Below are 13,805 nucleotides of genomic sequence, written 5' to 3'. Positions count from 1 at the left end.
AAAAATGTAGATATACAAAATTATTACGATTCATTTTTGATAGAGTATATTTCACAATACAAAGATACTACTACTTGCAAAATTCAAATTTTTCACTAAAGATTCTAATTTGTCAATTGCATCAATACAATTTATCTTTGCTTTGCCGTTTTTAATTGAAATTTAAGAGAAATATTTGATAAATATACTACACGTCGCTTTATTTATTATCTTCTATTCAAACGAATCGATGATGATATATATCGTTATAGATACGTACGTGGAAATAAATAATCATAATACTCGAAGGATAAATAATCTTCATATAAGCAAAGAAAACTAATTGTAAGACAATTATTTTTCCTTTCATTTACCATTTATATATCTGTAATATATATATATATATATATTAAATAATCGTTAATTTTTTTTTCTTTTTTTTTTTTTTTTTAAATACAATCGTTTGCGATGATAAATTAAGTCATCGTATTTACAATTTTTCTTTTTCTTTCTTTCTTTCTTTCTATTTGCTATCATTTCATTTCTTTTTCTTCATCTAATATTTTCAGTACTTTTGCAATTTTATTTTTTTGTTTTGTTTGGTAACCATTCTTATTCTCGGATATCAAATTCTACATTGAAAAAAATTAATCAAACGTATTCGATAAAATGGTATACTTCCTTCTGACGCACATTTTCAAAGTATTCGTCTAATATCGAATATTTTTTTCGGATCTCGATGCGATTCATTCTCAAAATCTCGATGTTAAGATTTCTACGTGTGCATATATATATATATAATATATCGCTATAACCCATTGTAAAATGCTATACAAATCTAATTTTTAACGTCAAGAAATGAATACTTTTAGATATATCTATATATATATATATATATATATATGTGTATGTACTGTATATATCGTAATATACGGTGACTATAATAATAGACTTAACTTAATTATTTTAATAGCCGAAATGAGAACATATGTATTATTTGAAAACGAAAAAAAAGATCTAATTAATAATTTAGAAAATGTTCATAAACAATATTTAACATAATACTGTTTTCTGTATGAGTATGTATATGTGTAAAAATTTTATTCTATACGACTTTTAACGTCGTTCATGAAAAGATAGAGATAGAAGGAAAGAGAGAAAGAGAAAGAGACAGAGATAGATAGATAGAAGAAAGTAGAGAAAGAGAATAAATAGAAACGCATACATTCTTCTACTCGTCCTTATGTATTATAATAATACATAAGGACATTGATAAACGTTCCGATAACATTTATTTTACGTACAGATTTATTTCCATCGATTGAAATATTATTTGTAAATATACGAAGAGAAAAAAACGATACGTACGTGTACGTAAAAATGTGTAGCAATGATTACTTCTTAATAACTGAAAACGTTCTTAATTAATTTAAAAAAAAAAAAAAAAAAACGATGACTGTGCCAAATCAGATATCACATCAGACTTTTGAAATCTGTTGAAAATGTTTTAAACATCGAGAATGTATCGCGATATAAACTCAATCTTTTCTTTAAAACTCCGATATATGTGCGTATATACATTCGTAAGATAACTTGCAATAAATACATATATAATAGAAACAAATAATGATGATTCTAATGATAGTAATAATAATAATAATAATATTAATAATATATGTAATATAATTAATAATATTAGTAATAATAAAAATAATAATAAAAATAATAAGGATAAGGTTTTGGTAGACGCATATTTCTTTCCTCCATATATGAAATGATAATAATTATAATGAACGTGTACGCATCAATAAGATACTTTTCTTCTTTTTAGATTATACCCCACGAAGGGTGGGAGGAACGTACGTTAAATATCAAAAACCGTTCTAAACTTATTTGACTAAATGTTCACGACCGATACACAGCATGTATTTAATGTATAAAATTCGCAAATATTTCTAACAACGTTGTTTCATTTCACGATCGGTAAACTTGTTTCTTTTCTTTTCTTTTCTTTTTTTTTTTCATTTTTTTTTATTACCAAAATAAAATGTTAGACGCTGCGTTATTAGATAAACACTACACCTGGTAAATATATGAAAGCGTAAAAATGCTTACGAGCATCATTTTCTTATTAATTTTTTTTTTTTTATTCATTTATAACATTTCCTTTCTTTTTTCTTTTTGTTTTTTTGTTTTTTTTTTTGTTAACACGCTCTGCATTTGGAAAATATTGGAAAAAATAATGGCATAGATTTTTATTCGTGACGTATGCAATAACCGTATAATATAAGAGGAAATCTAAGGCGAAAGCCGACCAAAGAAGATGATGGTTTTATAGGATCAAATTAGTTCATATATATATACGTGTGGTGTATGTGTATGTTTGTATATTAAAAAGAAAAGAAAAGAGAGGGAGAGGTAAGGTGGTGGAAGCATAGAATTTTAGACGGAGAGAAATACAAGTTACATTCCTTTTTTTTTTTTTTTCTCGGCATATATGGAAATATCTATGCTGTGTAATTTTTATACACGCTTCGCCATTGTTTTTTTTTTTTTTTTTTTTAATTGTACGAAACATTGATTTTAAATAAATTCCAATTTTTTTTTTAATGTATATTCTTCCTCTTTTCATTTCTAATACTTGTCGTCGTTATACACATTACGATGTATACCATAAAAATATCATTATCCCATTATTTTTATCATTTTTGTAAATATCTAATAGTACGTTTCTGCCGTAGTACGTTTTTTTTTTTTTTTTTTTTTTTTTTTATATACGTGAGAGATTATAATCCCGATAAAATGTATCTATCCAGCTTACGTCGACAAACGTTGAAATAAATACGTTTTACGAATCAACATTTCTTCTCTTTATTTATTTATTTATTTATTTTATTTTTTTTTTATTATTTTTATTATTTTTTCTTTTTCTTTTTTTGATATTTGCGCTGTGTGTGCATTTTCAAGAGAACATTATAAATATTAAAACTTATGAAACTTTGATCTCTAAATAGTGACTATCTGATATAAATAACTTAAACAGTCTTATTATAAATTCATTATTCATATCTCGAATTTTACAATTAAAACAATAATATATAATAAATAGTTTAGATAATACGATCTTTCAAACTTCGTTCTTCATAACATTGAAATTAACGAAGCATTTGAATGAGACATTATTTCTTTTCATTACCTTTCTTTTTTTTTTTTTTACCTCTCTACATAGATATCCTTATAAAAAACATTAAAACAAATATTTATTTGTAATCTTTTTATCACGAGGAATGGTGAACGAACGTATATATGCAAACGTGATATTTTCAAAGTTATACTATGCATAAATAATATACGCTTCTTTCTAAAGTATGGAATCACGTGGATACCATATCCCCCATACTATATATATATCTATATATATATACATATACTTATACTTATATATATGTATATATAGATACGTATTGTATGTAGACACATTTATTCGCCATCATTTTATATATGTATCAAGGCTTGTGTGTTAGTGGAGCATATTGAATCTTTAAGATGATTCTAATTAATTATATCACTTTTAATTGAAATATCAAAGACCCTATACATTTTAAAACTCTTTTAACTCGAATATCGCACAAATTTTCTTTTCTTTTATTTTCTTCCATTATTCAATTGTACCGAAGCGCATCTGTGACTTTAAAACAAGCTGGAAGCTTATTTAACTTATTTTTAAAGGCTTATATTCGTAAGGCCAATCTAGGCCCCATTTCATTTTTAATCAAAATGGAAGTATTTAGTCTACAAAGGTGTGTGATCCCTGATTAATAATCCCTGTATAAAAGGATTACTCTCTCACAAAATATTAATCAAATTTTATACATATCAAACCCCAATTTTCTAAACTGGTATAAGGGATATAATCTTTGGTTGCCCAAAAGTGACTATCGATGTATCCTTGATTACACTTATTTCTTCAATGGTATAAGAAACCATTTTATACATCATAACGTCCTTTTTCTAGATCTTACGTAAATTGCGACTAATCATTGGCCACTGACAAAATGACCCAGTTAATAACATTTCGATCAGCTAAACAAATTATTATTTTTAACATCTTATTTCTGCGCTCTACTTATATCAATCATTTTCTCTTTATCAATGCATATAGTAACGATTTCATAAGAATTTTCTTGTGTTACTTTTTAGAAAGTTTTATTTCCGATAACCTTTAGATAGAATATTTTACCAGCGGAATTTTGACAAAAAAAAAAAAAGGGAAAAAAATATTTCTTCTAATTTTTCACATTGATCAAAAGATAGAATCCAAAACTGTATTATTCTCACATTCGTGTTATTCGTTACTTATTTGTTTTTTTTTTCACACCTGTGTGCCCTCTTTATTAGTACGTCACGCTACCTCAATCAAAAATTCGCGAAAAAAAAAAAAAAATCAAATGGAACAGAAATATACAATCCCTACTTACTGATTTGGCCTTCTTTTGACAAACTAGTTTGTATTCAGAATATCCTGAATATTAGGCTAATATATATATATAAACACTAAAAATCTTAAGGGTTACACATTGAATGGCAATGATAGAAAAAAATAAATTTTAGTCATTTATGCTAGAAGTAAACTATTGAGACAGAACAGAGCCGATTACGCATATTCAGAAATATTATCAGCCTACTTTTCTTGCCTATCAGATTACACATGTGTATCTTAATCGGAATCTTCTTCGACCGTTGGAGGTAACATAGCAAGATGTTGAGGACTTAACATGCCCCTAGAAAGTGCATATTCTGCTAGAGCACGATGACAAAAGACATACTGATCTGGCATTTGAATACTGTAGGCTCTTTGTGCTCGAATTTTTTCTACCGTTCCACGAATGTCAACAGTTCCCGTGTCTTCTAATCGAGATATGCAGATATCCAAGGTGCAAAATGTTCCTGAATGAAATAAGACCAATTTTATAGATATTATTTTTTTCTTTTTTTTAAGGACATTTACTAATAATAAAAATCAACAAATATTAAATACCTGTTCTGCCAATACCAGCACTACAGTGTACTACTATAGGTGGACCTCGTGGATGTCCCGCCCAGGTATCACCCCTACTTGCTAATAATTTATTCTGTTGCTGTCTTACTAGGGATAGGAATTGTAATAAAGCTCTAGCTGATTGAGGAACGCCATAATCCGGCCATGCTGTGTAAAGCATATGACATACCTCTCTTGTCTCATCAGTCTGAATTATAAAATGAAACAATTGTATATATATATGTATAATAATTTATGAATAGTCATTATATGTCGTTATATACCTTGTTGTTTGTAAGAAGGAGCATAGATATCGTATAGTCTGGGTTTATATCGACTTCTAAAGTTGTTACGGTGAAGCCACCTGCTTGTACTTCATCACCTGGCTCTGGACCCCAATACTGTGCACACTTTGTACGCCCCCGTTCTACTACTCTAAATATTTAAAAATATCATTTTTATACATTTTAAATACAACAATTTTATTAATATAAAATATTCAAAAAGTTATAAAGAAAAAGAATTGACCTTGTAGTCATCACAATAACAAGAGTTTGCTGTTCCCATATCATTCTCCAAAAATCTCCACATGTCTTTGGAAGAGGTCCTTGAGTACTAATAAACGCGTTTTTTTGCTTGTAACCATCAACAAAGTTAGCATTAATATAATCCGACGTTGCATCGCCGTCAACTTGAGAAAGACACACTCTACTATGATCGTAACAAAGTACATCCGTGTAACGATTTTTTGATTGATTTGGCCTTAATCTGAAAATGTGATATACATAATCGAAATAATCATTAACAATATTATAAAAGAAAATATTTATAATGACACGTACTTTGCAATATTAAAGGAACCGTCGGGTGGCCTTTGTCTAATTTCTACATATTCTGCTACGAGACCAGCACGACCTCTCGAATGTATTTCTTCAATAAGTTGTTCCATAGTAACTGCTTGCAGTCCAAGATCGCCGTGAAGGCTATCATCGTCGCTAAAACCAGAACTTGCTGAGGACGGAGGTTGTACTGGAGATGGTGCTTCGTCGTTTGCCATCCACACATCACCATTAGTAATTTCAATATCCCCAATGTTAGAAACACCATTCTTTATCTTATTCTTATCGGTTATAGGACTAGTTGGATTACTAATCGGTGTTCCATTGGGATTCTGATGAACCGTATGATTCTTTAACGTAGGTGAAAGTGGGGTTCCCACTCTGGGAGTAACCTGTGTGATTAAAAAAAAAAAACAAAAACAAAATGTAATTTAAAATAAAACAACGCTATGATTAAAACAAAAAAAAAACAAAAAAAATGGAATAATATGAAGCGTTTCTTACGCAGACCTCACAGAGTTCACCCCCGCCTCGGTTTGTCATGGATTTAAGACAATGTAATAGCCATGCCTCATGCTGTATCTCCAAGGTGCCTCCTAACCGATGTGGCAATGATTCTCGTGGTATATGCAACGTCAATTGAGGAATGGATACAGTAAATACTCGATCCCGCAATTTTTCACGTACAAACAAACGAAGGATTTTGAACGGTGCTTTGAACCAAAGCGGTGCCGTTACGATTAAAACCTTCTTAAGTTTGGCTGGGTATCCTCCCTATAACAATAACCATTTAAATGAAAGAAATTCGATCGGTAATAAGAAATAAAGTAATGCTTTAAAAACGTACGTGATTTTGGCGCTACATGTGTTATTAATGCAAACAAAAAAAGAAAAAGATATAACGCTATAGAAAAAAAAGAAGAAGAAGAAGAAGAAGAAGCAAAATGGAACGGAAGCGGCCAGGTCAATCAAGCCAAACGATCGATATCATTTATTTTATTTTTTTGTTGTTGTTGTTGTTGTTGTTGCCTTCTTTAGCTCTATACTCTTTCTTTAACATACGATACGAGTTTCGAGGGCTAAAGTGAAGAAAATGAAAAGAATTTCAATTATCAACCGCGTCAATGCATAAATCATTTTTTTTTTTTAAGCGCCTCGCTCGTGACCTTCAAAAGACATCGCAATAATAGAACAAATGTATACACTTGGTGCATGCAGTGCCAGCTGTAAATGATACTCGAACTACATATTTAACACGAAGAAATCTTTTCCGATATATATGTATGTATAATAAGAAAACGATGACGGCGGAACTCGAAGAAAAGTGATCATACGAAAAGCTTATAGGTCGATTATAATTTTAGATTATCTGCGTAAAAAAAAAGAAAAAAAAAACTCTGAGAATCCAAAGCCAAGAGAAACGGAAGATCTTGAAATTATTTAAAAAAAAAAAAAAAACAAAAATCGTACGACGAGTTTACAAACCTATAAAAAGTTATTCTAGTAAAAAGAGGTAAATAAAAAAAAAAAGAAAAAGAAAAGATTAAAAGTAAAACAAAACAAAACAAAACAAAACAAAACAAAAGAAATTTAGAACACGCGCCTATAAATTTCTTCGCATCGTTTGAGACATAGCAATAAATCAGCAGTTTGCAAAGTCATTATCGATATTAACATAAAACAAGAAGGGAAATGGAAAGAAAGAATATTCATTTCTAATATAAACGAGCAGCTCCTAAATGATTGCAAAAAACCTTCGATGTGGAATCATTTGTATAATTAAAAAAAAAAATGTACTCGGAGAAGTTACCTCCGCCGACCCTTTACGTTGAAACCAGATGGCGGAAGTACCGCACGACGTCAGCAGCACTACTACCCCACCACCAATACCACCACTACCCCACCATTACCACCTCGCCACCAACCACCACTTCTACTATACCACCACCCCCCACTACCTACCACCACTGTTCACACTTTGCAAATTCGAAATTTGAGAACTCGTATAATTTATATCTTCCTAATAATATAACTTTCGAAATCACAAATAAATGTTTAATCCGTGATGAATAAAAAATTGATGCATATTTCAAAAGAATTGTTTAACATCGTAATAGCTCAAGATCTTTCCCGGGATTGAAATTGCCGGTAATTTGTCGGAGTAATACCCCCGCTAGAGGAATCGATAACGCGCGCGCTTAATTAATCCACTTCGCCTAAAGTAAGACGACACTTGGTAAAACGACACTCAAAACCTCGAGCTATAAAAGAAATTTACGATGCAAGGAAAAGATAGAAAGAAAAAAAAAACACACAAAAATAATAATAAAAAAAAAATTAATTTAATTTTCTTTTCTTTTTTTTTTTCTTTTTTCTTGAAAATTACAAAACAAAATCACGTACGTAGATTTGTTATCAAAGCGAAAGACAAAGAGAGAGAGAGAGAGAGAGAGAGAGAGAGAGAAAATAAAAGATGATTAACAGCACGAAAGAAACGATTAAATAGAAAGAGAGAAAAAGAGAAAAATAAAAAAGTATACAATGTGACAATAACTACACAAGTTCCGTATTTAAAATCACTGGTCGGTGGTCGGTCAATCGATAAGACGAGATAAGTATAACGTGCCGCTTGACAAGGGCTCGAAAAGGGGAAAGCGAAAGAGAGACGTCGGGGAAAGCGGAATGCAGCAAGGGAAACGAGGTCGGACTAAAGGAAAATGTATATTTGTATATTTGTACTAAAGGAACGTGGAAATGGACTGGCCACTTTTTTGCTTGATTTTTTTTTTTTTGGTTTGCAAAAATAAATGAGGAAAATAAAGAAAAATAATAATAAGAGGGTGAAGAAGAAAAGATAAGGAAAAGAGAAAGGGAAAGAGAGAGAAAGAAAGAAAAAGAGACAGAAAAGGATCAATCGGGTTAAATCCCTTTTAATCTTGATACGATAGTACCGCAAAGGGGTCACGATGATTACTGACCGCGAGCGTCGCGACGTTGTCCCCGTGTAATGACGCATGCGCGTTGTGAGCCTTTTCTCTCTCTCTCCCACTCTCCCATTTTCTCATCCCCTCCCAACAACCCTGTGACGCTCGTAATCCGTCTCTTTTCTTTCTTGAATCATTATATGCATTTCTTTCCTTCTTTTTCTCTTTCCCCACTTTTCTCTCTCTCTCTCTCTCTCTCTTTCTTTTCAATACATTTGACTTTCTACCACCGCTTTTCCTACGCGAATTTCGTTTCTCCCTTACATTAGTCTCAGAAATCTACGACATAGAGGGTTGTCATATAGTATTGTAATTTGTTCCTCCATTATATACACATGTATATATATTTATATAGGGTAACTTTTAAAGTAATATCAATAAATTTCTAGTCGTGTTCTATAAATCAGTATTGATTGAAGAAAAATGTGATAATAAACGTGACTACGCGTGTGAAGCATTTTTAATCGTGTGTATAAGACTATATATGCTAATATGGAAGTGTTCTTAAATGTAAATGATATCTAAAATTGTCTATATCGAAAAAAAAAAAAAAAGGGAATACTCCTTGGATGCATTATAAGTTTCCATATAAGAACGAAGCGGTGAAATACAATGAACTCCTGGCCTTCCCTTCACCACATTTCATCGTTTAATACGTTTACGTTAGCAAGGAAAATTGAACCTTCCTTAGCCGAAGGCCGAGATGAGATTATCGACTAAAGAGCGAGAGCACAACACATGCAGGGAGGAAAGTGTTGTGAAAAGAAAGATAGCACGTTCTAGATTTAACGTTAGAGGTGTTTTACGCGTTTCCTTCCGCTCGACTATGACACTGTAACCTTCCTCGTTGAACGCCTCATCGAACGAACCGTAAAACGATGATGATCTTATAGAATGAAGATAGACCAACCGTAATTAACTTTGTTCTAAACGATTGAACATACAAAATGTCTTTCCTCTTCAAGCTTCTTATTTATATTATCATACAAAAAGTTAGATAAATTTCAAATCGATCGACGCATTTTTCTTTTTTCAAAACAAATCCGTCACAGTCGTCCTCGTCCTCGTCCTCGTCGTTAAAAATGGTCATCGTCTTTATCTTCGTCACACTTTGAAACCTTTAAAACTCTTATTGGTGATCTCACGCAACACGCTTCGATGCGCAATTATAGCCCTTACTGCTTACTTGCAGCAGCAGTGCATAAACATCCTTTGGCTTCGTTGCTCTTTGAACCTACCACCCTTGTAACTCGCGAGACGATCCCTGTTGTTGTGTCGAGGCGCTTTTAACGATTTTCGTATATACTTTCCTAATATATGCGACTAAATATATATATACTGCCTGCATCAGCGCTTATTGATAAGTAAAATATAACGAAATTTCGCATTGGCGGGGAAATAAAAAGCGCAATCGAAAGGCGGTTGCACTAGGAAAAAATAAAAACAACGCACTTTCTACTCTCGATTGTAAGATAAAATATATGTATAATATGGCATTTTTCGATATCCTGGAAAAAATAGAGAGAGAATTGGCTACAAATAATATCGACTAGTTTAATATATATATATATATATATATATATATATATATATATATATATATATATATTGTATATAGAAAGAGAGAAATATGAATATGAATATATATGCGTGTTATTCGTTTCTTTTATTTTTTTTTTTAATTTCTTCATTCAAAAAGTTATCAACAAAATCTAATCTGATGTTCTAATTATTTAAATTAATCTACAGGTGCGGACGTGTCTTACGAGTTTATTATTGATGGCAAATTCGATCGATCAGAAGACGCAGCTGTATACCACAGTGGAGCGTGTCTCGTGAGAAACCGCTCGGTGAAGACGTTCGTATACCTTCTAGCCAGAAATATCGGGTTTCGGTATTTATTTTCTGTGAAACAATTTTCAAGTGAATGAGATATGTTTAATTTTTATCTTTTCTTTTGTTTTGTTTTTTTCTTTCTTTCTTTTTTGTGCAAATAGTACATAACGAATTCTTCTCTTCAACAATACCGACACGTTTTCATAATTTTTAATACGATAACGTCGAATGAAATATAATTATAATATAATTCTGAATGACCAGAGAGAGATATATCAATGATATCGACGCTTTCGTCCGTAACTATGATTTTCTGTAATGGAAATATTTTTGGTATTTTTGTTTCTTTTTTCCTTTTTTTCTTTTTACATTCCGGAGACACATGCTCAGCTTATTAAGAAAAAAAAAAAAAAAAGAAAAATAAATATAATAGGTATGGTATAAAAGATGCTATTAGTACACAGGAGGAAGAACGTTAGACATACTTTTTAATTAATTTGTTATGTAAATTACTACTCACAACAAAATACATTTATAATACTGTACTACTTTGTGAAAATCAAGTATGCACTTATAAAGGATTTTATCTTTTGTGTCGGAATAAAATATGTCTTATGTGCATTTGTAATTGTCGTGTAAGGTTAAGCACTCCGCGCTTATCGGTATTACATTGTTTTCATTTATAAGCGGTCATCATACATGCTTCATTAATAGTGTCGTATTTTTATGTAGTAACATTGACTTGCTTAGTTTTTCATTTCATAAGGATGTATTTAAAACTTACCTTTAGTAGAGTGAGAATTTTTTGCGATAGATCGTAGTCAAAATTTTGGTACTTGCTATCGGACATGTCATAAATAAAAACCAAACCATGTTTTTGGGTTTCTGCGCTTTCAAGAGCTGCATCTAATTGATACACAACACCCTGAAAAAGTAAATATTGCAAGAAACATTATTATAAATAATTAAAAATTATTATCTATGTGTTTTCAATATCCTAGCAAGTATTTATTTGAATTATTTATTAACCTGTAAAGTAGTTTGATGTGTAGTATTTTGTGGAAGATGTAGATGTGCCGTAAAGATTGCTATAGCAGCACCGGTTGCATCCCTTGAAGACTATAATACAATAAATAATATATATAATTTGTATTCTGCATAATATATAATAACTATATTATTATAAATGAATTATAATCAATCCCACCAGAACAGTAAATTTTCCTGTACGTAACTCGCTGAGTAATGGTTCAAATGTTGGACGTAAGACAGCCAAACCTTCTCTTCTTCTGGTAGCTTCGTGCTGTTCATAAAGTGCTAAAGCTCTGCTTACTTCGAATTTCCTGGCTGCTAAAAATTTTACTGCTGTACTCCAGGAAACTGGTCCAGCACGTCTTCCAGCACGACACTTATTCACAGCCTCTATAAACTCTTTTGTGGCCTGCAAAAATAATTAAAATGAATAAAACATTTCCTAATAAAAATATTTCTAATAATAATACACGTGTAAACGAGTGCTGAGAAAAAAAGTTATGACGTAATTTATAAGGCTAGCAAAAAGATAGTCACGATCGAAAGACAATACGTGAGGTTAAATATTTTCAAACATCCCATGGTCATTTCATCATAATTTGTGCACATGCCCTGTATACCGATATAGCTTCCGGTGTCCGGCTACGTCCCCACCAAGCACCACTTCCGGCATCCCATTCGCTAAGAACCGGTTAAAGGCATCGGAGTCGATGTCAGGGTCAAGAAATTCAATACCTTAACTTGATATTCTTATAAATTTTCTTTAGGCGCCAAAAAATAATCGATTTGACTTTCGACCAATAGGAAAGGAACATCGATTCAAAGTTCGAAATAAGTTTACATTTGATATCAAATCACTGAACGTTCATTTCGAACAATAAACAAACGAATGAATGAACAAACAAAGATTGTATTTCTATGAAGTGTCATCGACTTCTTTTTATTAACGACGTTGTTATTGTCACTATATATATATATAATTTTGTAAATATTTCAATTAAATATCAAATAAAAGAGAAATGTGTTTACCGGCGAATAATATAGTGTTCGTTACTCATGAAGAAAAATGTAGAAAACGCGTGGAATGTTTAAACACCGCTCATTTTTAATAGCTAACATGATTCATAATAAAAAGAGAAAGCGTGAAAGAGAGTAAGTGCGCGCATAGTGTAAAAGCTTTCATTGGCGCGAAGTACGTCTGAAGAGCAGTTGTGCACGTCCGCTATATAGCTTCCGCCAAATATGTTCAACATTTAATATCACTCCAATTAAATATCTGATCAAAAATCGTAGTACGTTTATCCAAATTTTAAACACAATAGCAACAATGTATATGTATGTACGTTTAAAAAGAAATAAAATAGAGATTTTGCTGCGATCTCTTGTACTTTTAGATCGTTTATATCATAAGCAAAATAATAGATTAATATGATCGATAACGGACAACGATTTCTTTATGAAAATATTCAATAGTTGATTTTAATCATTTCTACGCGTTCATTGACAGTACAACGATGCGATTAAACTACTGACAATCACTTACTTGTTCTTGTTCGACGGTTAACGTCGCCGCCATCTTGACTTACACACACTCACGCACGCACACACAGACAGAAAGAAAGAAGAGAGACAGACAGGCAGACGCACGCACGCACACACGGACGCACCCACCGACGCGCAGAGGAGACGGGAACACGACACACACGACGCGACGACGCGCTTCACACAACGCCAAGAGAGAGATTATTTTCCTTCTTTCTTTTTGCCTCCTCCTCTCTTTCTCACTCACTCGATCTATCTCTCTCACTCCTTATCTCACAATTTAACGAACGCGCGTCTACGAGCGTACATATTTCGATCCCTACGCCGATCTTGCTTGCCAATTCTCGCCTTGTTCCATTGTCGTTAATCGACAAAATCACCCGTAGAATTTTGTCGCTCGTCTTTATCTTTTCCCGTCCATGTTAATACGGCGATAATGAAAAACTCGCTCAACCGCTCGGTCTTCCTTCTCTTCTCAGGGTCAGCGCCATTTTGAACACGAGTGTTTATGTGTGTGTGTCTGTCTGTGTAGAGGGGTATTTACAGCTAACTAGC

General features: G+C 31.9%; 1 protein-coding gene and 2 long non-coding RNA genes across 5 annotated transcripts; 1 reads left to right on the top strand and 2 right to left on the bottom strand.

Annotated features, from left to right (window-relative positions):
* Positions 1–474: 474 nt before the first annotated feature.
* On the bottom strand, positions 475–13,730 carry Ptpmeg2 (Protein tyrosine phosphatase Meg2). 3 transcript variants are annotated; one of them, XM_015316321.2, is made up of 10 exons: positions 13,252–13,730; positions 11,884–12,117; positions 11,706–11,795; positions 11,461–11,601; positions 6,361–6,630; positions 5,860–6,248; positions 5,546–5,785; positions 5,302–5,452; positions 5,018–5,225; positions 475–4,926 (listed from the first exon to the last, which is right to left on the bottom strand). In XM_015316321.2, exons 1-10 carry the CDS (start codon positions 13,282–13,284, stop codon positions 4,697–4,699), a joined length of 1,986 nt encoding a protein of 661 aa, XP_015171807.1. In that variant the 5' UTR covers positions 13,285–13,730; the 3' UTR covers positions 475–4,696. The 3 variants fall into 3 exon arrangements, with proteins under 3 accessions (XP_015171807.1, XP_015171809.1, XP_015171808.1); XM_015316323.2 differs by having other exon boundaries at positions 5,546–5,779; XM_015316322.2 differs by having other exon boundaries at positions 6,367–6,630.
* On the bottom strand, positions 6,754–8,828 carry LOC149030648 (uncharacterized). Its single transcript, XR_016178472.1, has 3 exons — positions 8,260–8,828; positions 7,667–8,117; positions 6,754–6,935 (listed from the first exon to the last, which is right to left on the bottom strand). It is a non-coding gene; the product is annotated as an uncharacterized LOC149030648 (long non-coding RNA).
* On the top strand, positions 8,836–11,106 carry LOC149030647 (uncharacterized). The gene is made up of 2 exons (XR_016178473.1): positions 8,836–9,751; positions 10,590–11,106. It is a non-coding gene; the product is annotated as an uncharacterized LOC149030647 (long non-coding RNA).
* Positions 13,731–13,805: the final 75 nt, after the last annotated feature.

This window comes from Polistes dominula, unplaced genomic scaffold (genome assembly GCF_049000335.1).
Source record: "Polistes dominula isolate Pdom_NZ unplaced genomic scaffold, Pdom_raw_medaka contig_77, whole genome shotgun sequence".
In the NCBI taxonomy this organism is placed as follows: Eukaryota; Metazoa; Arthropoda; class Insecta; order Hymenoptera; family Vespidae; genus Polistes; species Polistes dominula.
This window is presented reverse-complemented; position numbering and strand designations above follow the sequence as displayed.

Excerpts from the sequence above, each read along its gene's own strand:
- Ptpmeg2 (XM_015316321.2), bottom strand. The coding sequence starts at position 13,284 with ATGGCGGCGACGTTAACCGTCGAACAAGAACAA. Across the intron at positions 11,796-11,883 it reads CAGGAAAATTTACTGTTCTG|TCTTCAAGGGATGCAACCGG; the intron begins GTGGGATTGATT and ends ATTGTATTATAG. Across the intron at positions 5,453-5,545 it reads GTTATTGTGATGACTACAAG|AGTAGTAGAACGGGGGCGTA; the intron begins GTCAATTCTTTT and ends TTAAATATTTAG.